Below are 26,173 nucleotides of genomic sequence, written 5' to 3'. Positions count from 1 at the left end.
CCGTCCCCTTCCATCCTACCAGCCAAGCAGTTTCAAAGACATCATGGGAGAATGCCACTGCCAGACCAAGACCCTGCCCTTTCTTAAGATGAATGAGGTGGAAATAGCCAAGCAGATGCCCAGAGGCCATCTGTCCTGAGACTCTAGAGGACATTCCTGCACGGGGTGGAGAAGGTACTTGATACTCTTGAGGATCTTTTGCAATGCCTCACATTTTTAGATCCCTTCTTTTAGAAGGAATTTAAATTTAGAAGAAGTAGAGCCCTGCATTGTCCTAGAAAACTTATCTCAAATGGATTTCATCAAGGAAAGGGACAAGCAACTGTCCTTTCGTGCCGCTTGCTAAGCATCACTCTAGCAGACAGACGCTGGGCTTGATGTTTTCTTTCTCTTTCTCTGTGAGGTCACTTTGACCTTTGCCAGGAGTCAGGTTAGAATGTCACTGCCTTGTCTTGCTTTGGCAATATGTAGGTGGGCTTAAAAGCAGTCACCATCCTGAAATAACTGGTTCTAGTAGATTAAATGCCCTCTACTACTGAGCAAATATAAGGGTTGTAGATGCAGAAATAAACTGGGTTAAAACTATTTATTACATAAAAGGGATGCTAACTGAAAGAGGCTTGTTATCTTTGCTCTCCCAACAATTTCTCACTTAAATGGCATCTCTGAGGAGATGTCCAAATTCCCAGTGCTGGCATGTAGACAGCTGAGTCACAGCTGCTAAAATGAGACCATGCCTCGCTTCCCTCTCCAAGAGAAGAAACACGGAAGGAGTGAAGAGAACTGTGCCAAGAGAATTAAAATTCACTGCCTTGAGACGTGTATGAGGTTCCTGGGCCAAGAGGAAGCCTTCCCTCGATCCTTGGGAGCACAAAATCTTCTCTCCCTAAGGGAACTCTGTGTATTGGACATCGTTCCAGAGAAATCTGCCTTCTTCCTCCAGGGAGCTCTCCTGCATTTGTGGAGATGCTGGTGGTATCTGGTGTAGCATTTGGGGCTGTCGTTTAGTTTTGCATGTTTGACTTGGTAGCACTGGCCGGCTGCTGACTTTCTCCTGAAGGTTGAGGCTGCCCTTGCCTTTGAAATGTCCATCTGCTTTAAGAAGTTTAGAAATGCCAACTTTGCTAGGATTCTTATTGTGGCTTGGTGGCTTAGTAGCTTTGTGACTTTGAACAAATTATTTAAGCTCTTTCAACTCTAGTTTCTTTATAGATAAAATGGAATTAATAATCATACCTGCCTTATTGGGTTGTTGGAAAGATTAAATGAGATGCTTTACCTAAAGTGCTTAGGACAGTGCCTGGCTCTGAGTTGCTGCATAGGCACCATTGGCTGCTGCTATTCCCTCTGCTGCTAGCTCTGCTCCCCTCCTCTGTTTCTGTTCCCTCTGCTGGCCGACTGCCGCTTCCCCGCTACTCTTACCTCCCCTGGGAAGTGGAGTTGAAGAAGAATGGAGAGAGAGAGTGATCCAGAAACACAGTCGCACCCTAGCCAATAGGAGAAGCACTAGTGAATTAGCATCTGTTCAATGTTTCCATTATTCTTACTGTTTGGGAAATTCTTGTGGATTTAAGTGAAACAATTATGAAATTTACAAATGTATTAATATATATATATATATATTATATAGTAGAAAATGCAGTTGAAGCAAAGGAGAACAAATATAGCATTATTTAGACATTATGAAGATATACGTAGACGTTCCAGGAGCATCAGCTATAAAATTATTAGATGTAGAACATTAGCAAAGAGGATGGATGCACTAAATTTTCAGAAAGTGTTGGCTTTCCTAATTTAGGAAATATGATGTGGAAAAGTTTAGAAGGAAATATGCACCAGAATATTAACACTGACAATTTCTGTATTTTTTTTTAGATAAAAAGAAATCTGTCATTTATTTGGTACTTATCATGGGTGAAGAGTGTTAAGTACTCTTTTATATTTTAAAAATTACTGTTGACTTTACACTTTGTATTCTGACCAAATCTTTTCATTAATCCCCTTTGAGATCCGTAAAGCCTTTTTGAGTTCTGTGAATTATAATGCATCTAAAGACTATAATTGCAAAACTGCATACCAAGTGGCATAGATTGTAATTTGCTGCTACGTGCATCTGTTGAAGCTGTCAATATGTGTAGAATAGATTCGATCATAGGAATGAAGTAAACCTGCTCTCAATTAGGAGTGAAAACTTCAAAAATCCCTCCTTTCTCTGAATGAAAATGTATGTTTATACATTCTGCTGTATAATTAATGTATACAGTAATATCTGCTGGTTTAGATCAGATTTTTCTCCTTGGGAATAGGGAGATTTAGCAAAAGCACTGTGTTCCGGGCACTCTAACTCCTTGAAGAGGTTTGCTTTGCGTCTTCAATGTTTAAGAAGAGGAGTTCTGTTTATCTGTTGTTCTTTGGAGGTGGTGTTTGTTCCTTAGGGCTGGGAAGAAAGTTCTACTAGCGAAGGCCGAGGTTCAGCCTGGCTGGTGGTTGGACAGAAGCCAGCTCTTCAGCTGTCAGCTCCTTGGCCTGCAGTGCCCTTTCCCCAGTGACTTACAGACCAGTGCTTTATAGTACTGTAAAGTTTTACTCTTTGGCTCTCCCAGTTCTTATGCCACCAATTCCACTTCAGATCAGGAGCCTCATACACTGAGCTCTGTGGCCTTCTAAAGAAGGGGCAGATGCCTTGGTCCAGGAACGCCTGTAGCCTGGTGCACGGCCACGTGAGTCAGTAACTTACAGCACTTTGGTAGAGATACTTTTTTCTTGAAGACCTGACTGTGTTATTGCCAATATTGCTGCAGCAAAAAGGAATCACTCTTTTTTTGGTCTGTTTTACAAGATGCTTAGGATACATTTAAAAAAAAATCTTAATATGAAACTTGTCCAGCCTCCTTTAGGGATCACTAGAGGGAGTAGGGTTAATTAAAGAATCCTGTATGTGGATGGTTCTCATCTTTTGGGTATATTTACTTGTCTCTAGACCCTAGAGTCTCTCCAGTTCCCTTCCCATGGGATTTTTTCATTCCTCTGGGTTTCTATCACCTGCTTCCTGTTAACAGCCCTTATTCCTGCACTGTACACGCTTTAGAACATTTTCTGAAAGACTGTAAGTCCGATTATGTGGAATATCAGCGGATTCCTGCTCTCTGCCATGGTTTCCTGCCTCACACCATCCAGCCCTGCTTCTTCTGCTCACCCTCTTCATCTAAGTCAAATCTCTGTTAACATTCAAATTGTTGATGGAAATTAAACCAAAACTGACAGATAAGAAGAGGGTTTAAATGGCAGTTGAAGTTGGAAGATATTTCCCTACTTCCCTTAATAAGTTTAGCATGTTATTTCCACTGGTTGACTTTATTGTAGCCAACTGAAAGTGTCATTTCTAGGAATGTATTTTACTTTACTAATGTTAGATTGTTAATAACATTATTGAATTAAATGACATTATGAGTTCTCGTTAGTTATAGTCATGGCCACGTATACATTGGGGCTTTATTTTATATGAATGTGTGTGTATCTGTGCGCGTGTGTGTGTGAGGGCATCCACTCTCAGAGGAAGACCCGTCCTTTGCAGATGAGGTAGCATCAGAAGTGCTTTTTGACATGTTTGATTCTCTGTCATACCTTAGTCTTTTTTGCGGTCTGGCTGTGTCCTCAGATGAGACCTACCTGAAGTTACTGAAGTGATAAGCGAAAGGAGATCCGGAAATGTTATTAGGCATTGGGAGAATACTAGGAAGCTGTACTCAACGCCGTTCTTTAAGATAATTTTAGTTTTGCCTGACTTCCAGTGCTTTTGGTGTAATCAGTCTTCTTTTGCATGCTTTGTCATAAAAACGCAGCTTTTTGTAAATAGCTTCCCTGTACCTGTTTTCTCAGCCTGCTAAAGTGCCAGCAGAATGAATTGGAGGCTTCAGAGTGAAACTTTTATATGATTGATGTCTTGTGATTGGTCGCATTTCCCATTTATGCACAGGAGTCAACATTTCTTTACATGTATTAATATTTTTGGATCCCATTATCCTCTCATCGTTTGGCCACATAATTGCTAGATTCTTTGCTACCACTTTATTGTCATCTTCACCAATTGATACTGTGTAGTATTAAGGCTCCCTGCATGAATCGATGTAACTGTTGCATTACTTAATTAGTGCTCATTAGTCTGCAGTTAGTATACTAGATGGCAACCAGTCTTGCTGCCACTGCCCATTGGACTTGAAGGTGGGTCCTGTTGTCTTTGGGTGTCATTGAAAAGATTCATAAATAATTATTTGGGGGGGGGTGTGGTTGGTAACCCCAGTTTGTATCTGTTGGACCTTCCCTGAATCCTGTCTTTGTTTCAAAATATCTCCCTCTTATTTTAGTGGCCATTTTAGCTACTCACATCTCCCAGAAACTGCCACTTTGTTCCCATTCCTCTTACTTTGAAATCTTGATGTTTTTCTCCTTAAGTCTGTTTATAAAAATCTCTTGGCCTTCGAGAACTTGTGATATAGTAGTGATTCAACAGAATTATGAATAATCATGTGTGAGAGTGAAAATGAGAGTGAGAGGGAAAAATGCATTTTCTGTCCTGTGATTTAAGTTTAGTAAACCTTAAGGAAAAGAATAATATGACTGAATGTTGAGGCCCATTTGAATGATAGATGAAAAGTGGATGTTATATAAGATAGCTCATTTGGTGGAAGTATTTGTTATAGCTAGAGATGTTTCTCTTAATTCATGTTTAATATGTGGGCTTCTGAACAGGCTCAATGGGTGTGAGTTCTCTATTGACTCATTTTGTAAGTTTGGAGATCTGTTTCGGAAGTGGTGGGAGAAGTGAGGCTCAGATGTGTGCTGGAGCCCAAATGGAGTTTTGAATTGTACAAGGAATTTAGATTTTGTGTTGTTAAATAAAGAGAATGACTAAAATTTTTCTATAGAGGGGTGATATAATTAAGTCTCCTTTTTTTTCTTCATGTGGGAGGTGGGATTCTCCAACTAAGGGGTGGCATGGAAGCTTGGCTGAGAAGAAGGGTTTGGAGCTGGAGTCGATTCCTTTAGTTTCTTTTCTAATTTTAACAATTTCCCTAGTGTTTCTACCATCAGAAGTGCAATTTAGTGATGTGCTATTTTTTAGACTTCTAAACAGGGCACACCTCATCAGACCATACTTAGTCTCCCACTTATTGATGAAAATGGTGCTAGTTTGTAAGATCTTACGCAGACAGGATGTACATGGTACCGACAAACACTTCATGATTTCTGGAAGATGAACTGAAATTTCATGGGTCACTTTCTCTAATTTGGTAGAATCATCCTTTTAAACAAACTTTTCCTTAAAAAAAAAAAAAAAACCAAAAAATGCTTGTATCATCGTAGTTTCATCAGTTTTATTACTGCCCTAAATAGATAAAGACAGAGTTTTGGAGGAAGATTGATAAGATAGGATCTATTATAGATAAGGAATTTATTTTATTATGGGTAATATTAAATTCTCATGCTTTAATAAATGAATTCCTTAATCCTTTAGTACATGAAGTTACAGTGTTATTAAATTGTATTGTATTATTGGAGAATGTATTAGGTTAATGTGTTTGTTACTCTATTGAATTAGTCTCTTACAATGTGTCTTGAAGATGACATTCACGTTAATTCTATATGATTTTTTCAGTTCCCCAACTAGTACGTTAATATATGCTAATTTAAAATGTTCTGTCTGGTACAGAAATATATAGGCTAAAAATGTACAAATCCCTATGAATAATTGCTGCTGATAGTTTGGATTGGTTGGTTATGCATATGGCTGTAAATACTTTCTAGATATTTGCTTTTAGCACAGGTTGCATTATGCCGCAGCTATTGGACTACACCTTTTTGTTTGTTTGTTTGTTTTTCACATGGGCAGGCACCGGGAATCGAACCCGGGTCCTCTGGCATGGCAGGCAAGCATCCTTGCCTGCTGAGCCACGGTGACTCGCCCTGGACTACACCTTTTAAAAGCAATGAACAGCATGTCATCCTCTCTCTTGACAGTACATTCATGCTTTATATGTCATTCTCTTTAATCTGAGTGTTCTAAAATATTGATATTCCATAATTCATAGATTCAGTGTCCTCTTAATGGATATTTAGTTTTCATTTGTTAACTCTCGTGAATGGAGATTTCTTGCAGAGAATGTCTTTATGCCCACGTGCAAACATTTACCTAGGATGGATTTTAGAAGTGTAATTGGATTATAGGGAAAATACCTTAAAGGCTTGATAAACACAGTGCAGTTGTCCTCCCCAGCACGTCCCAGTTGCCTCCCCCTTGCTGTGCGTCTCCCACCAACTCTGAATAGCACCAATTTTCACTTTTTGTAAATGATATGGACAAAACCCCTCATTCCTGGTGCAGTTTGCCCTTTCTTGATGAGTTATAGGGATGAGAATCTTCCCCTAAGTTTTTGGAACTTGAATTCTTTAGGGACATTTTGTTTTTCCTAATTATTTGCCTTGTAATAGTGAATTTTACCTTATCGATTTGTAGGAAGACAAAATTTCCAAAACATGAGCTGCGGCTTGAGGTGAGAAGTGTGGCACAAAAGTGATCCCACCGCACAGGAGAATCACACTTCAAATGCTGTTGTCACTCAGCCACTCCTTTAATCCATTGTTCAGATCTCTTATTTGCCAACTTCTCTTCCCCTCCTGTTTCAAAGGAAACGTTTTCATGTTTCTTGTGAAGAGACGTGCTTGCCTTTAATCCGGAGGCCTTCCGGGTTGGTTTAGTTGGCCTTCGTGCTCTAGAGGGGTGGAACTGCGGTAGTTGACATTTTAGGAGTTCTGCTGGAGAGGGGTCAGTGGTGCACGTATGTTTTGGGACATGACTGCATCTGTCATATGTCAGGACATATGAGCTACTCTGCTAAGTTCCTCTTCTCGAATCCTCCAGATTATTGGCAATACTGCTTTTAAAACTTCAAATATAAAAAATAATAAGTCTATCACGTGGGTGTTTTCCTAACAGAATCCTAACTTAATGGTGACTTCCATGTGCATAGCACTCAGCTTCCAATGTCGCAGGAATTGTAGAGAGATTTTCAGACTAATTGGCAGCATTCCCGCGTGGCATGGAGGTGGGAGGAGAAATGAGCAAATGGAGCCAAGCGGTTTCTTTGCTGGTGGAGAAATGATTAAATGAAGACAGGCCAGGCCTGGGTCTAGGTGAGGCCGTCACAGCCACCTCTGAACACTCCACAGCCACCTTTGTCCACTCCAGAGTCCCCAGAGTGGCCACTGACTTGTGTGTCACTCAGCACAGACTTGCCACAGCTGAGCCTTCTGTTGCTGGAGAAATCCTCATTTTATGTGGCATTTCTACTAAATGGTAACCATCTGCACTCTCCTGAGAGAGGAAATTTGAGAAGATAAAGTTACGATGATTCAGGCTTCCACAGTGACTCTGTTGGTGGTTTTAAAGGCAGTTGTAAAAGTCTCAGCAAAACTTTGCCTCGAGCCCAGAGTCCTTCCTTGATGAGAAAAGGGGCAGAGGTCCCTGACACCGGGACCAGCCTGTCTGCCTATGTGTGAGTGGCCTGCTAGCTGTGGGTCTGGCAGCGGAACAGACCAGAATGAGAACCGCTAATGAGTAGTTCGTATACTAGTTGAAACGATGACATCTGATTTTCTTGTTTCAATTAAAGAAATTGGCAGAAAGAACCACAATTCCTTAGTCTTTGGAATGTGTTTTAAAAACTGAAAAATACAAACATTGGCCTTTATAACTTTTACATGACACTGAGCCTAGAAACATTTTCATAGGAAAGGGGCTCCATACATATGAAAAATACAGAAAAGTAAAACTTGGCTGTTCTTGTCTTTATTTTCTTTTCTTGTTTTTTTGGCATGGGCAGGCACTGGGAATCGAACCTGATTCTCAGGCATGGCAGGTGAGAACTCTGCCACTGAGCCACCGTGCTGTACTTGATTTTTGTGATGCGTTTTGGTTATTGACATAAGTTGGGTGGTTATCTGTTTCTTTGAAGTGTATTTCAAAGTTTTACAAACCGAATTGCTGACCCTCTTAGAATGTCATTGGGTAGATTTAAGATTCCTTTTGTCAATCAGATATAAAACTTTCAGTTCAAAGGTTTAAAACTCCTCTTTGGCCCGTCTTAGGGAACTGGGCTATGAAATTCTGCTTTACATGCCTTCAGCCTTTCAAAGAACTCTCTTTGGCAATGAAAATCCATCTGTCACCCATCGTGCCTGAGCTGAGCCTGGAGCGACTGCTGAAATAAGCCAGAATGTGTCTGATAAGGGCCAAGTGGAGCCCAATAGGTCCCTCCATGAGACACAAAACAAAACAAAGAAATGTTTGAATATGAGCTTGGGTGGTTTCCAATTTTACCAAAATGTAGATACGGCTTCAGCTTGGAATTTTATTTCTCAGTACATTTACTCTCTATTACTTTGTTCAGTGGGTTTTTTTAGATTGTGTATCTAACACTAAGCAAAAAAGATGAGATTTTACTGGAATAGGTAAGAGAATGAGATGCAGGGAAAGGAACTTGAATAAATGCGCTAATGAGTTTTGGAAAAACACCTGGTTTCCTATCCTTGCATTTGCGTGGAAACTATGTCAAAAAATTTCAGAAGAAAATTGGTTTTAATTTATTTTAATGTCTTTAAAGGTAGAAGAGTAATATTCAGTTTTACATATTTTGGGGGTTCGTGAGCCGAGAAGTGAGGGGCAGTGTTGTGAGTGATGGGATCGCATTACGATCATACAATTCTCAGAACAGGTGGCTTACGTAAGTCACCCTTTCTAGAGAAGATTCCTGTGCAATCACTGGATGATCTGTGTTCTGCTTCCTGGCTGTTGATGGCTTTGGAGACGAGAAGACTTGCTTCCCCACGGGGCCGCGTCTTCTGGCGGGCTGGTGGCTCCCGGGCTGTCCCCTCACGTGGCAGTGTGCCTGGGGGCTCTGCTGCCCTGCCGCTTCAGGCCGCCTCCCGTGGCTTCTCTCTTCTATGTCCAGTTTCCCTTGCTTCTAAGGACTTCAGCATCTCAGAGTAAGGCCCACCTTCATTCAGTTTGGGCACGGCACACCTCAACTAAGAACATCCTCAGAGGTCCTGTTTACAGTAGGTTTCCACCCCCGGGGCCAGGGAGTGAGAGCTGAACTTGCCTTTTGTACGGGACATGACTCAGTCTCCAACAATCCCCTGGATAGGCTTTTATAGTTTTGTCAAATAAAAAAAGACACCATTTTCTGCCTGTGACATCAAGGATGACTGAAAGATTTAGATAGGTGGTGTGGTTCAAAGTTTACCGTATTTTGTCTTCAGCGTCAGAACACCACCCTTCTTATCTGCCACGCTGTCACATAGGAGGTTCGGAAATGCAGTCTGTGTGGGTGCTGTCGTTTGCTGCAGCTGTCGGAATGCAATATACCAGAAATGGGTTGGCTTTTACAATGGGGATTTATTAGTTTACAAATCTGCAGCTCTAAGGCCATGAAAATGTCTAAACTAAGGCCTCCAGAGGAAAATACCTTCTTTGAAGAAAGGCTGCTGGCATCTGGGTTCCTCTGTCACGTGGGAAGGGGCGTGACTTGCAGTTGCTGGTCCTCTTTGTCTCTGAGCTCTCTCCAGACGTCTCTGGGTGTTTTTATTCCCCTCTGAACTTATCTTTTATCCTCATAAAGGATACCAATAAACGATTAAGACCTACCTTGAATTGTCTGGGAGTTCTTGTTTGCTAAGGCTGCTGGAATGCAATACACGTGAGATGGATTTGCTTTTATAAAGGGGATTTTAGTCACAAGTTTACTAATTTGAAAAGGCGCAGGTCAACATCCGCTGGGCTTCTCTTCTGGCTTCTGGGGTCAAACAGCTTTCCCTGGGGCCATTCCTTTCTGCATCTCCAAACTTCTGAGTCTGAGCTGCTGAGCTCTCCCCTGACCTCTGTGTGTTAAATCCCCAGTTCACTCATTGTGGAAGGCACTCCCCTTAGTGGACTGCAGTTGTAGTCAGCCATAGATGAATTTCACATGCTGCCGATTTAAAAGCCTACAACAGCATAACAACTAGGCACGTCCCCCGGGCAGGTTGACACCTGAGCACAGCTACTACAGTGGGTCACATCTCAGTTGAAACAACCTAATCAAAAGGTCCCACCCATAATAGGTTGTCAGCCACAAGAATGGATTAAAAGAGCATGGGGTTTTCTGGGGTACGTAACTTCAAACTCGCACAGTTGAGAAATTTATCAAGGCTATAACTGGAGGAGGGAGCTGCAAGGGATGATTCTGAAAGTCTAATCCCACCCCTTCTTTTTGAGAAGCCATCTAAGGTAGTGGTTAAGAGTGAAAAAAGTCATAGATCCTAGGTTCAGAGCCTGACTTTGATACTTCCTTGTTCTCTAAACCTTGGGCAATTTTATTTTTTTACTGAGCTGCTTTTCACTAATATGTTCCTTTTACATTTTAATAAACCTCTTTTCAACTGTGAAATCATTTCTATGGCTGTTTGGCATATAACCGCCCATTAGCCCCATAATGAGGTTGGATGAAGTCACATTGGCGCTGTGAGGGCTGCCCAGGTGTCAGAGGCACCTTTTTGGACTCCAACTTGTGTCTGAGACCTGAAAATTAATTAGGGAGAGAAACTTCAATTGTCCCACCTGTCTCCTGGATCACCTCCCACCGAGGGCATGTTGCCACCTGTATTGAGACAGAGGATTGCTGGTCTGTTTTCTTTTAGTATCTCTTCCCCTGATCCACACAACCCCCCCGCCGTGTGGAAAGCGCACTGCGCTAGTGACCCACAGCAGGAGATAAACAAATGCCCGAGTGTGTCTGTTTACCCGTGTGTGTGTCTGCGATGGATCATGATAGAACGTTGATTTCTTCAAGTGGGCCTTGGTTTTTGGCCTGGAGGACCTCAAGGCTCTCCAGTTCCTTCGTTCTTACTTCCTGACATGCCGACCTATCGCTCTGCCCTGGTGGACATTGGCCTTTGGTTCCTGCTTCAGTATTGGTGCTCATACTCAGTTTCTGGCTGGACTTCCTGGCCTTGACCCACTAATTCCTCATCTTAATATATCTCCAGTGTTCTAGTTTGCTAGCTGCTGGAATGCAATATACCAGAAATGGAATGGCTTTTAAAAAGGGGAATTTAATAAGTTGCTGGTTTACAGTTCTTAGGGGAAGAAAATGTCCCAATAGCAAGTCTATAGAAATGTCCACTCTGAGGCATCCAGGGAAAGATACCTTGGTTCAAGAAGGCCGATGGAGTTCAGGGTTTCTCTTTCATTTGGGAAAGCACATGGTGAACATGGTCAGGGTTCCTCTCTCATCTGGAAGGGCACATGGCGAACACGGCGTCATCTGCTAGCTTCTTCTCCTGGCTTCCTGTCTCGTGACGCTCCCCAGGAGGTATTTTCCTTCTTCATCTCCAAAGGTCCCTGGCTGGTGGACTCTGCTTCTCATGGCTGTGTCGTTCTGCTCTCTCTGGCTCTCTCATTCTCCAAAATATTTCCTCTTTTATAGGACTCCAGTAAACCAATCAAGACCCACCCAAATGTCATCCCCTAACCCAGTTTAACAACCATTCTTGACTAAATCACATCATTCAGGGAGATGAACTGATTACAATTTCAAACATACAGTATTGAATAGAGATTATTCTACCTTTACGAAATGATATTTTGATTAAAACATGGCTTTTCTAGGGGGCACACTTCCTTTCAAACCAGCACACCCAGTTATGGGAAAGAAAATGGAGACATGACATGGGAATCAATATGCTTGTTGTAAGCCTTAAATCAGACTCTATGCTGCCTGTTCTCAAAATCCGTAAGAACGGGTGATATGAGCCAGGGGTCAGTGCCATCCGTGCCTCGTGGTCCCGAGCTGGCCTGCTGCCTGTCTTTGTGAAGTTTTATTCACAAACAGTTGTGCCCTTTCCCGGGTCTGCTTTCTCGCTGCCCTGACAGAGGTATGCCGCTGTGACGGAAATTGTTTAGCCCGCAAAGTCAAAGATATTTATTGAGCCGAGTGTGCCAGTCCCTGGTCTAAAGGAGCATCTGGCTGTCTCTGAGTGTCCAGGGGAAAGGGGTTATGTTGCCTTTATTTCACACCCCCTTTAGTCTTCCTGCGTAAAGTCAGTGGAAACATAAGTTTCCCTCTTAGGGGTTATCTGTTAAATATGTACATAGGGTTGCAGCAGGGAAGTACACATGCAGGATAGAGGATGAGAACCTGGAAAAAGTAATGGTGCTTTACAAATGTTTGCTGGGAATTAGGAGTTTTACATGCATTATCACTAATCCTCACACCCACTGCACTGTAGCTCTTATTGTCTTGATTTTACAGGGAAAGAAACGGAAAAGCTCAGTAGTGAAGGTGTGGGTGTGCCTGGTTACCCGCCCGCGCTACCTCTAGATACCGCCTCTCTCTCTTCCACCGCTGGGTGCTGGGTGCCCATTCCGGAAGGTTCCCGGAGCCCTGCTTATTGAAGCATAGGAGATTGATATATTGTTTCTCCACAGAGGTGGAGGGAAGTGAAAATTGGACTTATTATTCCATTTTGGTTAATTCAGCTTTATTAAAGGAAGATTATTCATTCAGTTGGAGTGTAACATTTACTTTGAAGCATAGACAATTTGTAGTCCCAACAGCTAAGGAATCTTGGATTATATATATATTAAACATATATTCTTGGCTAGAGGATGAAACCTTAGGAATGCTCTGTTGGATAATTTATGAATGTGTTTGAAATGAGCTCTTCTCTCATCAAGAATCATTTGCACCTATCAGTACATTTTGGGTCTGGATTTCCATAAATTCTTTTCCTTTATGAGGAAGCTAGACTCAAACAATATTTTCACATACTAATCAACTAAAAGCAGGACAAAGGATTTTTTTTTCTGGATCTGATGTGATTATCTTTTAAAGAACTCTAATTCATAAATTTCTCTTATTTTTCTTTCAGTAGATCCTCTCTGGTATTGAACCAGGACAATGTATTTTGATCAGTGCCCTCAGTCCATCCTTAAAGGCATTTGTTCTTTGTGTCTGCGTGAATTTTGTTCCTATTTGAATTTTTAGTGTTGACATTTAGAAAAAGCATAGCTCGTCATCATGGCTGATGTAAACTACCAAACATCAGTCATGGCATTCCAATTCTTATTTTGTACCTTCAGTATTTCTAAAAGTGTAGAGATAAAAGAGCAAGGAGAGCCTATTAGGTTATCCTAGTGGATTTGAGAGGAAATAGGAACTTAATTTAAAAAGCAACAATTTTTACACTTTTTTTTCAGTAAGGTATTTCTCTGGGAATAAACTTTATTTTCTCATATGTTAAATGGAACCGTATTTAAAGTAGTGTATAATAAATTCCTTTTTTTGTTCTTTTGAAATCTTTTGTGAAATATATTGGCTGCTTTTAATGAGTTTTGGAACTTATACCAGTAAATTACTGTTATGGTTTCTGACTAGCATAAAGATGATCAATTCAAAGTTAATTTAACTCAGTATTGCCTGGTCCTAATGTGCTATGGTTGATCTTTCTCTGTTTGCTTAATGGCAGAAAGAGCATTCCAAAGCTGATGACCGTTTAAATGAGCAAATTTGTGTATCAGAGTTTAATCACAATTGGAAACGATTATTTTGTTCTTTTTTTTATTTTGGGCCATCAAACAACTTAATTTATCTTTTATTCTATGCGATTGCACTTGCCAATGTATTTTGCCTAGGACTTCCCTCATACTTTTTAAAAGCCTGTATCAAGAAAATTTAAGTAAAGCAAAAGGAAATGGTCTGTATCTTTAGCTAAATGAGGTTTGTTCCTACGAACGGTAAAGGAAACTGTGAAAGATAATTAATTATATGTATTCCTTGTATTATATTCAGTTAGAAAATTAAGATTATATAGGTGTCTTGGAGAGGAGAACTTGTTGACAAATCTTCATAACACTGTACACATTATCTTAGGGGAGAATGTTCTTCAAAATTGTTCAGAGCTACAGGTTCCTACTTAGACTTTTTTCTCCAGTTCAGTTTTGTTTGGAATTAACCCAATCCTAAATTTTATTGAAAAGTCTGATTTCAGAAAGGATTTGAATTTAATATTGGTTCTTTCATGAGTCCACAGAAAGAGTCTATTTTCAAATTCTCTCCTAGAGCTACCACCTAGATGTTTAGACAGTATAGTTTTGGGGCCAGAGATAGTCTTTTTTGGGGGGGAGGGTGTTACCTAATATTCACATGCCGCCTCACCCCCAGTGAACAGCCACTAGGAATGGAAAAAATCCTGCCAAGTTCAAAATCAGCTTGATTTTTTATTTTCCAGTGAACAGACTGCAGAGCCCCGTAAGTGGCTTGCCACAGTGGCCTATCAGCATGATGGATTGGTGTAGAGGAATTAGCAATCTGTGAAATGGCTCTTCAGAAGTAATTTTCTTCCAAGGGTCAGGAAACTCGTGGCCGCCATTTCTCTGGCATGATTTGCAGCTACTCGTTGTAGCTTTATCACCAGTACCAAAGGCTACCAGTGAAAATGGAACCTGTTTCCTAGGTCATTTTTCTTCTCCTCTGCCTACCTGAATTTCCCTTGAACACCAACTCAGTATTGCCTCCTTCTATTCCAGCTTCTAGCTCAGGGAATCCTTCTGTTTACGACCTGTGTCTCAATTTATGAATTAGAACCATGTTGTGATGCGTCTCTTTTAAATACACTTGAGTACTGTACAGAAAGACGCGTTGACCTCAGGCACCTGTGTCTAGAAAACCACGTATCATAGACAACTCTGTTCAGGCTTTCTTACGCGCCTTAAATGGTCAATAGGGATGTGGATGGCGGAATTTGTTTACAGTGTGTTATGTGCTGTGAAATTCAACCAAATCAACTACCTCCATTTCCCCTATTTGAACTCTGCTTGCCCAAGTTATTATTATTTTTAACACAGCTAGGATTGTGTCACACTAATGGCTACGATCCTTTAATGGTTTCAGTAAAACTATTAACTAAAATCTAAACTCCTTTTTATGAGATTTAAACCCTTTCATATTTGGTTTTGTTTCTGTCTTGTCTTCTAGAAACTTTTCTGCTCATTACTCAGAATTATTTGAGATTCCCCAATGTGTCGTGCTCCTTTAGCCTTGTGTGCCTCTGCTCTAGCTTTTGTTTATTTCAGTCACATTTCCATCCTGGCTTCTCTCTGCCCATGTTCATTGGGGACCAGTTCCATGCCTTTGATACCTGCCTGGTTGAAGGCAGCCGATTCTTCTGTGTTCTTTGCGTCTTTGATCATGTCTTTATTATCTCCTGCAACACACTGTTTTGTAATTTTTACATTTGCTTTTTTTAATCCTATTCATCAGACCAGGCACAGTATTTTATTTATTTTTGTATCCCCTATCATCTAGTCTAGTACACTGGCTTAGACTGGAACCCTGAAAGAAATGTGTTTTTTTTTTACAAATGACTTGGAAAAATCTTTCACCAAGGATTTATTAATGTTTTAATTTGTTAATTACATATATATATATCTTGGGTTAGAAGTTATGATAAACTGAACATGAAAACACATCTTTTTAAAATGTTCTGATGCCCTGAGTAGGGTGGACCTCCGCCTATTTCTAGCACTCGTGACCCGCTGCTGGTAGGGCAGTGCTGTGCAGCAGAGAGCAGGGCCTCACCCACGGATTCTGCACAGCTACTGCTCCTTGTTACTGCTGATCGGAGTCCTGGAGTCTGCAATTAGCTGTGGCTGTGAAGGACAGCATTTAAGGCCCTCTCTGTCTAGTCAGTGGGGGCTCCACTGGTGCAGAGGGTGAGGGGCCTGGAAAGATGAGCTGCAAAGCAGGAAGTCGTTTTAGGGTTACGATAGCAAATGACATTTTGAGAATAACTTTCCCTTTGCTATGTGAAGATGCATTTCCTAGCAACCTCTTTTCATTGATTAATTTTAAATTAAAAACACATCATTTTTCAGGAGACTATCTATAAAAAGCTATTTTAAGCATGTTAAAAAATACACTACGGGGTGGTGTGACGCTGGCTCAGTGGCAGAATTCTCAACTGCTGTGCTGGAGACTCAGGTTCAATTCCCAGTGCCTGTCTGTGCGAAAAAAAAAGAAAGCACTACAAAGGTTTGAAACTACTAGTGTGTGGTTATTCCGAAGGCTTGGGGATCATGAGAGTGACTGAGGACAGATGCAGGTGCCCTGCTGCTATGACACAGGTTGCCGGGGCAGCCTGTCACCTGAACACCTCTGGGATTTGCCTTCCTTGCTGTGACACTGGCTTGTCTCTATCACTGGAATCTCACTCTTATACATATTCAAATTGTCAGGCTTTGGCTGAGGAAAAGGAATTCCCTGTTTACAGTGAAATATTTATTGGCCTCAAGTTCACCAGCCCCCAGGCTGCTTCCTGGTCTGAGAACACAGAGGTCCCCATGGAAACTCAACAGATAAGCTACTTGAAAGGAGCAGGTTATTGGTTTTTCTCATAATTGCCACTACTGGATTTTCATTAGTTCTAATCCACTTTCCTTCAGGATTAGACATATAGGCCAGTTCTTATTTTCATGATTTGAATACGCTAAATATGTTGAGATGTGTGTGCCTGTATATGTAGGCTGAGAAGCAAACAAGTAATCGTTCTATTTCTGCCGTTAAATTACTCTGGAAAAGGAAGCTAGGAAAGATGACTGCTGTGAAGAGGAAAGTCTACTTCCATTTTTACAAAATTGAAAAAGGCAAATTTGGTGTTGGGCATTATAGGCTACTCTGATTGACTTTGTGCTTCATTTCTGACCCCTTTTAAAATCAATTGTGTATGGAAGAGTGTATCAGCTACCAGAAATGCATTAGCCTCTGTATAGGTTTATAGGTCTTATTTGCTACCATGAGTAGATTTCAATGTATTCTTTTAAAGCAAGCAATTTGGTAAGGCAAATACCAATTCACTCTTTTAAATTTGGTTACAAAGAGTGACAGTTTCCACTCTTTTCCTTACACCCTTTCTCCCCATAAGAGTTGTTAAATAACGAAATTCTGGGCAGCTTGTATATTTAAAGAAGCTTCGCTAGATCTGCATTCTTTGTTATTTTTAATATTTCAAAATTCGTGCCTCCGGCGTCCTTCTGAGCCTCCAGCTGATTCCTTATTCCAAGGGAAGATAAGGAGAGAAATTTTTCCCTCTGTGGGAATGTATGGCGGGTGGGGAGACCCGGGAGCACTTGCTGGTGCAGTGGGGAGCACCTGGACCCGCCGGGGGAGGCCATCGGGGAAGGGCGGCGGGGAAGGCGCGTCCACGGCCCTCCCCCCCACCGCGCGCTCTCCCCGCTGCCTCCCCCAGCGCCCTCCCCCGGCGCCCTCCCCACGGCCCTCCCCCCCCACCGCGCACTCTCCCCGCTGCCTCCCCCAGCGCCCTCCCCTGGCGCCCTCCCCACGGCCCTCCCCCCCACCGCGCACTCTCCCCGCTGCCTCCCCCAGCGCCCTCCCCTGGCGCCCTCCCCACGGCCCTCCCCCCCACCGCGCACTCTCCCCGCTGCCTCCCCCGGCGCCCTCCCCCGCGCCCTCCCCGCTGCCTCCCCCGGCGCCCTCCCCCCCACCCCCGCCCTTCCCCGCCCCACCCTCCCCCGTGCCCTCCCCGCTGCCTTCCCTGGTGGTCTCCCACTGCGCCCTCCCCACGGCCCTCCACCCCCACCGCGCACTCTCCCCGCTGCCTCCCCCAGCGCCCTCCCCCGCGCCCTCCCCACGGCCCTCCCCCCCCACCGCGCACTCTCCCCGCTGCCTCCCCCAGCGCCCTCCCGGGTGTCCTCCCCGCGTGCCCTCCCCAGCTGAGGATGTAACCTGCCTCTTTTCCTTCCCAGGGGGCTGCTCCTTTGATGACGGGCCAGGGGCCTGCGACTACCAGCAGGACCTGTACGACGACTTCGACTGGGTGCACGTCAGCGCCCAGGAGCCCCACTACCTGCCTCCAGAGATGCCGCCAGGTGAGCGCTTTGTGTGCGGGGCGGGCCTGTCGCGTGCAGGGCGCGGTGACCCATTGGTTCCCGGCCACGTGCGGGCGCTTGCTCCTGCCTTCTCTTAACCTGCCCCAGTCCTCGGTTCTCCCCCAGTGCTTAGCTCCCTTTGTGATCTGTCTTTGAAAAACCCTAACCATTTTCACTTTTATTTTCTTATTTAAATAAACCAAAAATTAAGAATTGGCACAAACAGTGAGCTGGGGTGGTTCAGTGGTAGGCGTCCCGCCTGCTGTGTGGGGAGCTGGGCTCCATTCCCAGGCCATTGCAGCACCCCCTCCCTCCACAAAAATCATTGGGAAAAAAAATGCAGAATGTGGGACTAGTTTATTTGGTTCGCATTCAGTGAGATTGTCCAGTTTTGGTTGAGGCAGACAGAGGGAAGGGCGTGTGTCTCCTGGTGCTCAAAGGAGTGTTTCCTCCTGGGGCTGAACTGGGTGACAGTCCAGGTTGGAGAAGAAAAATGAGTTAGAAGAGAGGGGCTGGCAGTTTAGACTACGTTAATGTCCTTTAATTTTCATGTGGGATAGTGAGTTTTCTTATGATTTGAGCCATTTTGACTTGTGTTTTCTTTTAGTTGTGGAAGACAGGTTAACATAGTACATCAATATATATGTATCATTTTTTAAAAATATCACATTAATATTTAAGCCTTCAAGCCTAAATATTAACTTGTAACTAATTCCAAGCTTGGCATGTATATGTTTAGCAAAAAAATTATGTAAATTTTCAAAATTGAAAATGTAAACATAATTTAAAAAGTACCATACTGTTGTAGTTTGGTAGCTGCCAGAATGCAATATACCAGGAATGGAATGGCTTTTAAAAAGGGGAATTTAACGAGTTGCTAGTTTACAGTTCTAAGGCTGAGGAAATGATCCAGTTAACAAGTCTATAGAAATGTCCAATCTAAGGCATCCAGGGAAAGATACCTTGGTTCAAGAAGGCCCAGAAGTTCAGGGTTTCTCTCTCAAGTGAGAAGGCACATGGTGAACACCGTCAGGGCTTCTCTCTTGGCTGGAAGGGCACATGGTGTCATCTGCTAGCTTTCTCTCCTGGCTTCCGGTTTCATGAAGCTCCCTGGGAGGTGTTTTCCATCTTCATCTCTAAAGGTCACCTGCTGATGGACTCTCTGCTTGGTGGTGCTGTACCATTCTCTGCTCTCATTCTCTAAAATGTTTCCTCTTTTATAGGACTCCAGAAACTTCTCAAGACCCACCCAAATGGGTGACGACATGTTGTCACCTAATCCAGTTTAACAGCTACTCTTGATTAGATTGCATCTCCAGGGAGATGATCTGATTACAGTTTCAAACATACAATATTGAATAGGGATTAGAAGAAACAGCTGCCTTTTCAAAATGGGATTAGGATTAAAACATGGCTTTTCTAGGGTACATACATCGTTTTGAACCAGCACACATACTGAAAAGAACAAACTTCTGTCCTTCCAAAGCTTAGAAAAAAATGCATAAGTAAATGTAATTGTACTATTATATTATACAATCATAGGTAACAGTACTGTGTATATTATACAATAGTTATAGTGCTAAAGTACATAATATGTAATTGATGGATTGAGTGATGATTAATTTGAGTTAAATATATATTTTTATGATTATTTGAGAATAGTTTTTAATTAGAATTTTTTATAAATGCAGAAAGGCCTTCCCAATACTTAGTGTGAATTTTAGATGTGACAATTTTAGACATAACCATTGGCAGTGAAAATGTCAGTTCTGGTAATTGAAGGAAGACCCTTTTATTAATAGCACCTTCAACTTGGTAATTAACATGATTTTTAAAAAAAATTGTTAAAAATATCAACAATGAACAACACACAACAACACCCCACAAGTACAAAAAGATAATGAAACAACACTTAAAAGTTACATTTCCAGAATTTAGTTTGTGAGTTAATTTAGGAATTACATCTTTTGAAAAGTTTTTTATTGGCCCACCATGAGCTGTGTACTTTGATAGTGGAGTGAATTAAATCTGCTTTCTTTTCTAAATTGTCACTTTCCATGGCTGAATAAGCAAATGGTTATTTTGGAACCTGAATTGAGTCATATTTCTTTTGCAGAGGAGTAAAATGGTATTATGTAGCTGGCACGCTCTGCTTCTTATGTTTGAATGCTGTGTTGTTAGCAGGCTCATTTAGGTTTGTATTTTTTCTTTCAAAGGTACATAACCTTACTTTCCTGGTGCATTTTAATTAAAACAAAACCCAGAAAACTCTTGCAGTTTTTTACTTGAGTTTTTTTTGTGGTATATTTAGACTGAATTTTTCATATAAAATTAAGGGGGGTGGGTTGAGCAATGCACACATTTTGACTGTCATCAGAGAATAATCAGAAAGATGTTGATTTATGGAAATGCTACCACTGTTAATTACCACTGAAGGCTGGTAATGAAAAGCTGAGCAGATACAGTGCACATGACCTTGTTGGCTCACCTTTGATGAACAGCCTGATCGGTGGTTACAGGACAGGAGGATATGTACAGAAAATGAAAGTGTTTGAAATTCAACCTCATCTTCCAATTAGTAGGGCATTAAGTAATTAATCATGCAGAGGAGGGGAAGAAGGTCATGGCTGCTTTATTTTTGCCGAATGTACTTTGTGTTTCATCATTAGGGAAGGGAAGAGGAAGCAACTGTGTGCATGTTCTTCTTTTCTTTTTTCTTTTTATAATAGATGCAATTCTTGTTTTCTATTTTCTTCTTTACATTCCTTTAGAGTGCTGGCTCAATGTTATCTGCTCATAATTTGTGGGCAAAAAAGGAGCCCTTGAGGTATATTCTATTAAAAATATATGAATGGTCTTTTTAGTTTCAGTGAACTAGGCTGGCATGCTTACTTTCCTTGTTTATCTTTTAAATTAAAAAAAGTAAAGAAAAGAATGGAACACTTGGTGACCTAAGGTCAGAAGGCTGGATTTCGGATGCAAACTGTTACTGCCTCTCTAACTAGTACTTAGACATTGTTAATCCACTTTCGTTTATTGACCTTTTTTGGACTGAAAGCATTAGAGGCTTAGGGGAAAGAAAGGGTGGGTAAACAGGTTAGAATAAAAGAGGCATGAAGATGGATAGAAAACATGTGGAAAAGAGGAGAAAATAATGTTTCCTGGAGGGCAATACATGCTATTATAGCGGCTTAAAATGTTACTCAGCAGTTTATTAGCCCTGCTTTTGTCAGGAGTTAATTTTGGTGGCTGAAAATCTTGCTAAATACCTTTTTTAAAGCATGACAAAGAATGAGCACTTCATAAAAGAGCATATCCTACTGGCCAAAAATCATATAAAAATTGGCAAATTATTCAACTCAGTCTTCAAGGAAATGAAAACTACAAGGAGAAAACATTGTACTCTCAGTAGAAAGGTGAAAAATCAAAGCTGATGAGAACATGCTACAACTAAAGCTCTCATATCCTGTTTGTTGGAGTGTGAGTGTGCAAAACCGTTTTGTAAAACTCTTTGGATATGTCGTAAAGATATAACTCATGACCCAGCACATCCATTTTGGGGAATACAGCTGGCACAACTGAGTGCAAATATTTACTAAAAAGACATGAACAGGAATGTTTGTAGTATCAGTATTTGAAATAGTCCAAAACTGCAGCTTACCCAGATGCCTGCCAGCAGTGGGGTAGATAAATGAATAGCTGTACAGTCATATAATGGGATGCTATGCAGCAATGAAAAGGGATAATCAATGGTATATTATAACACATGGATGAGTTTCACAAACATAATATTTCGGGAAAGAAACCGGACACAAAGGAGTGTATAATGTATGACTCAATTTATACAAATTTCACAAGCACACAAAACTAATTCTTGATGCTAGAAATCAGGGACTTGGGGGTGGTGAGTGTTTAGAAAGTGGCTTGAAGGGGGCTTCTGAATGCTCATAGTAATTCTGTTACTTAATCTGGGCGGTGTTTCCAGGGATTGTCCAAACTGCACAGAGTCTTTGAGCTCTACAATAGTGATGTGAACTTTTTTTTTAACTTTTTTTATTGTATAGTATAACATATATACAAAGCAAAGAAATAAAAAAGCAGTAGTTTTCAAAGCACTCTTCAACAAGTGGTTACAGGACAGATCCCAGAGTTTGTCACGTTTTTCCTTCTAGCTGCTCCAGAATATAGGAGGCTAGAGGGCTTAAATATTTTTCTATTGTCATAATCGACTTTTTTTTCTTCATTTTCTTGTGAAAAATAACATATATACCAAGCAACAAATTTCAGAGCACAGCACCACAATTAGTTGTGTCCTGTAGGGGTTCAAGTCAACAATTAAGTGCTTTAATTTTCAATAAAAGATATATAATATCACGTGTGTCCAAATTCTGCTTTTCCTACGGGTCCCCCACCCACACTCGGTTGCTGTGTTCTTTCACAGCTCTGGACCTTTATCCGTCCCCTTCCCTCTGCTGAGACTTTTTTTTTTAATCCCTTTATCCATCAGGCAAAGTCTTAACTCATTCTTAAAGCCTCCACTCATAAAGGTCCAGGTGCTGTGGGGGGATTTTCCTGACCAGCCTGGCGCGCATTTAATATTTCTTTATCTTACATCTGAATACGCTCCCATCTATACATGGGCGGTTGTTAATATTGTGTTCTCTTTCCACTGTGCTGCAGTGTTCTCAAGAGCAGAGAGCCATATTCTTTTTTATTTTTGGTTCCAAAGACATTTTGCTAGGCAAAAATGTTAAGTTCTGTAAAGTGTTTTAAAATGCTCTGGTCAAGGATTGAGCTGAAAGGGTTTCTCTTTTCAGAAAGTTAATTGAATGAAAATCACCCATCTCTATAGCATTATATTCCGTTTAAATTTTAAAGTAATTAGAAGGCCTTCACATAATTACACACTTCCAGCTTTTGCAGTTAAGTGTAAGTTTAAATATTATTGATGTTAGTGAGAAGGCCTACGTTTTAGGCTCTCTCTCTCTCTTTAACTTTTGTTTTTTCAAATTAGCTCCAATATCCTACTCCTCAAAACCTTCTATTTATAAAAAATAAACCCACAGAAGATGTAGAGAAGAACATGGAACTGGAAATTATTCTTTGATCTCAAATACACCTGTGCCTCTCTGACCTTGTCAATTACCCTTATATACTTATGACTTCAAGAAATAAGTTCATTTGACCATTTTGCCATGTGTTCTGTCCTGAGTCTAAGATTAGAGTTGGTGACTGACATCTCAATACATTTGTCTTCTACTGTGATTAAAACTACTTTTTCAGGTTTTTGAAAAATGACTAGCTGAATTTTGGTTTTGTGTCTAGAGGGAGCAGTTGACAGCTTTTGAAATTATAAATTGCCTTGTATCCCACCTTTTTTCACTGACGTTATTGTAAATTACTGCATAAACTTCTTTAATCTAATGTGTGTACCCTTTCACACACACATATATAGTAAAAAAAAATAAAAGCCCTCAGTCATTTTAGTTAGTGTGAAGATTGAAGTCATTCCCCCACTGTTATAAAACCCGGCAAGGTGTGATTCGACAGCTTCAAGTCCTGTTAGATTTCAGTTCTACCCCCTTGTCAAGATCCTAAACTAAAATATAGAGAACATATGAGACTCCACAGAGAAGGCTGAGAAATGCAAGTGGTGCTGTAAAATATGTGCCTTCGTAATAATTTGCTCCTTTTAGAATTCTTTGTTGTTTTTGTTCTTAGAGTTAAGCATGAATTTTAGCCAGGTTGTTGAAATAAAGCTTCCCTTCATCAAGTATTGATTGGGAGACACTAAATGCATTTGTGTATTCAGTAGGTAGTGTTTGTGGGTCGTATGGGTTTTGGGCCTCACTTTTACTTGACAGTGTGAAGTAAAGTTAGATTGAACCTTGGTGCCACTGTTTGATGCATGTGATAGCGTTTCAAATAGGTAACACAATTTTGGCTTCCTGTGCACTGGTACTAGTCTCTTGATTTTATAAGAAAGGGCAGCTATCATTTATTAAGATAATATTGTTTATGCAGGGTGTCACAATTTAATTTACCTGAGGAGAAGTTCCAGGGGAGTTTCTGTGTTGATTTAGCGTTTCCAACCTATAATGCTAACCCATAACGCCTCCATTGAACCTCAATTATCTGTTAAAATCAGGTGATCACTTTGCCTAAGTTTTTCATCATCCTGTTAGAGACTGCTGGTAATAAGGCATATATTTTTACAAGGTCATAACTGCCCAAATTCCACACTTCCAAATTAGCTGAATTATTTGACAGCAAATCTGCCAGAGTCAAAACAGGACAAAGAGAGGTGAGATAAAGTTGTAGACGTGTACTGCTGATAATGAGATGCTCAGTTGCTAATAGCATGGTTAATTTTGTTTGTGTTGGAGGACAGAGCAAATCAATCCATGATGTTGGTTTCATGCCCTTTCTTTGTTACCTACTTGACATTGCCTGTTAAATGCAACCAAAAATGGAGCATATTTGAACCGATGAGTCTGTCCCAAACAGGAACTGAAAAGTAGGGTTAATGGGGAAAAGGGAGGAAAGAAGAGAGGAAGGAGGAAGAGGAGAAGAGAAAGGAAATGGCTTAACATCAGTCCATTAACCCAAATGGGAAAACCCCAAAGTATTGGATACTGGCATAAGATTCTAAGAAGGAGCCTGAAAGCCATGGAAGCAAAAAGCTGGAGGTCATGCATTAGTCACTGCTTTTCAGATTGTTTTTCTTACTTTCTACAGAATTCTCTTTGTAAATGAGATATTTTCCAGGACCTAAATATGTAAAATTGATAAAACGAGAGCTGGTATCCCCAGACCTTGCTTGCTCTGTACTTCTGCTTCCCCACCTCTGCCTCTTTCCTCTCTTTTCCCCCAGCTTCATCAGGCTGGCTTCTGTGCACAACATGTGGACATGTCAGACACCAATGGACAGTTTCAAAAACTGGATTCGATGGAGTCTTGATGTTTGCAGATAAACAGCATGAAATTACCCACTGGTAGCTTAATGAGCTCTAACTATGCCAGGGACGGGATTTATATATATTTTTTAATCCTCGCAAGAACGCTGCAAAACTAGTGATAGTTTAAAGGTAAGCGGCGTGGATAACTGTCGGAGCCCCTCAGGGATGGGATTTGAGTCTCTGTGTCGCATCAAAGTTGCTCATTCTACCTATCGTCCCGCTGCGTTATGGTTAAGCTGACACACTTTCCTCGACTTGACTGTGAACATTTGAAGTCACTATGTTTTAAGCAATGTCATTTTATTAGATTTAATGCGTAATGTTTTTTACCACTTCATCGTAAATGCCGTCTCTTCACCAAATTGAAAGCTTTTTAAGATGACTGTCTCTTGGTCTTAACATGAAATGGAATCTGAGACTCGAGTTTGGGTTTGCGCCGAGTGTCAGGGTTTCCGCCGCCACAGTCTCATCCCCCAGGGAGTCGCTTTGCCCTTTCTTTGATTTACTTGTATGTTATTTTTAGTTATTTGACGGACACTTACTGCTTGTCTGTCTAAGCAAACCTTTAGAAAGACATATGTTGTCTGCTGTCTCATTAGCGCATGTTTGCTGTAAGAAAAATCCATAGCCTAAAGGACTCACGCTAAAGTTCAGGGTTTGAAAAAAATGTGACGGTTTTATATGCAATGGGGTATTTTCAGCAGGAATTAGGGAGGCATTCAGTGGGGTGTTCCAAAGCTGGTGCTTTCGCCTTCTACCCAGAGAAGCTAGTTTCCCATAACTGAGTTGCTTATCGAAAACAGTGAGAGCTGGGGACAGTGAGGGCCAGAGCAAAAGGCTGCGATGGAATTCTAGAAGGTGGGGCCAGTCAGTGAGGGCCGGACTTCAACGTAAGGGCTGTAGCTCTGTGTGCATAATTGCAGCACGAAGAATGCCTAAATTACAGTGGACAGAAACAGCAGGCTGGGACAGGAATTTTCCCTTGATATTTCAGGTATATAATGTATCTAAGTTAGGTATATGACCCAATATATCTTAAGGGGAAGAAAGAGCACCGTATGCAAAAAAAAGAAATATTAATATTGGTGTCAGTGGTAGAGAACTTCCAACCTCCTAAGTGAATTAGGGATAAGAATGCAGAGTGGTTTCAAAGGTTTGTAGAGTCACCTTCAGTGCATACCTTAAGATCAATCCATGGTCCACAGAAACGAAATTACTTTTCTTAGGAGAACTG

At 41.3% G+C, this 26,173-nt stretch overlaps 1 protein-coding gene across 9 annotated transcripts in view; it reads left to right on the top strand.

Annotated features, from left to right (window-relative positions):
* The window catches only part of PTPRK (protein tyrosine phosphatase receptor type K), a 587,191-nt gene that overhangs the window by 109,925 nt on the left and 451,093 nt on the right, over positions 1 to 26,173 (top strand). For all 9 annotated transcript variants that reach the window (XM_077162868.1, XM_077162867.1, XM_077162866.1 and 6 more), the window contains one exon: positions 17,858 to 17,980. In XM_077162868.1, the coding sequence (XP_077018983.1) occupies positions 17,858 to 17,980 (123 nt within the window). The remainder of the gene's footprint in view (positions 1 to 17,857; positions 17,981 to 26,173) is intronic.

The sequence above is a fragment of the Tamandua tetradactyla genome, chromosome 5 (genome assembly GCF_023851605.1).
Source record: "Tamandua tetradactyla isolate mTamTet1 chromosome 5, mTamTet1.pri, whole genome shotgun sequence".
Lineage (NCBI taxonomy): Eukaryota > Metazoa > Chordata > Mammalia > Pilosa > Myrmecophagidae > Tamandua > Tamandua tetradactyla.
The sequence above is the reverse complement of the archived record's forward strand: the minus strand, read 5'-3'. Positions and strand labels throughout refer to the sequence as shown.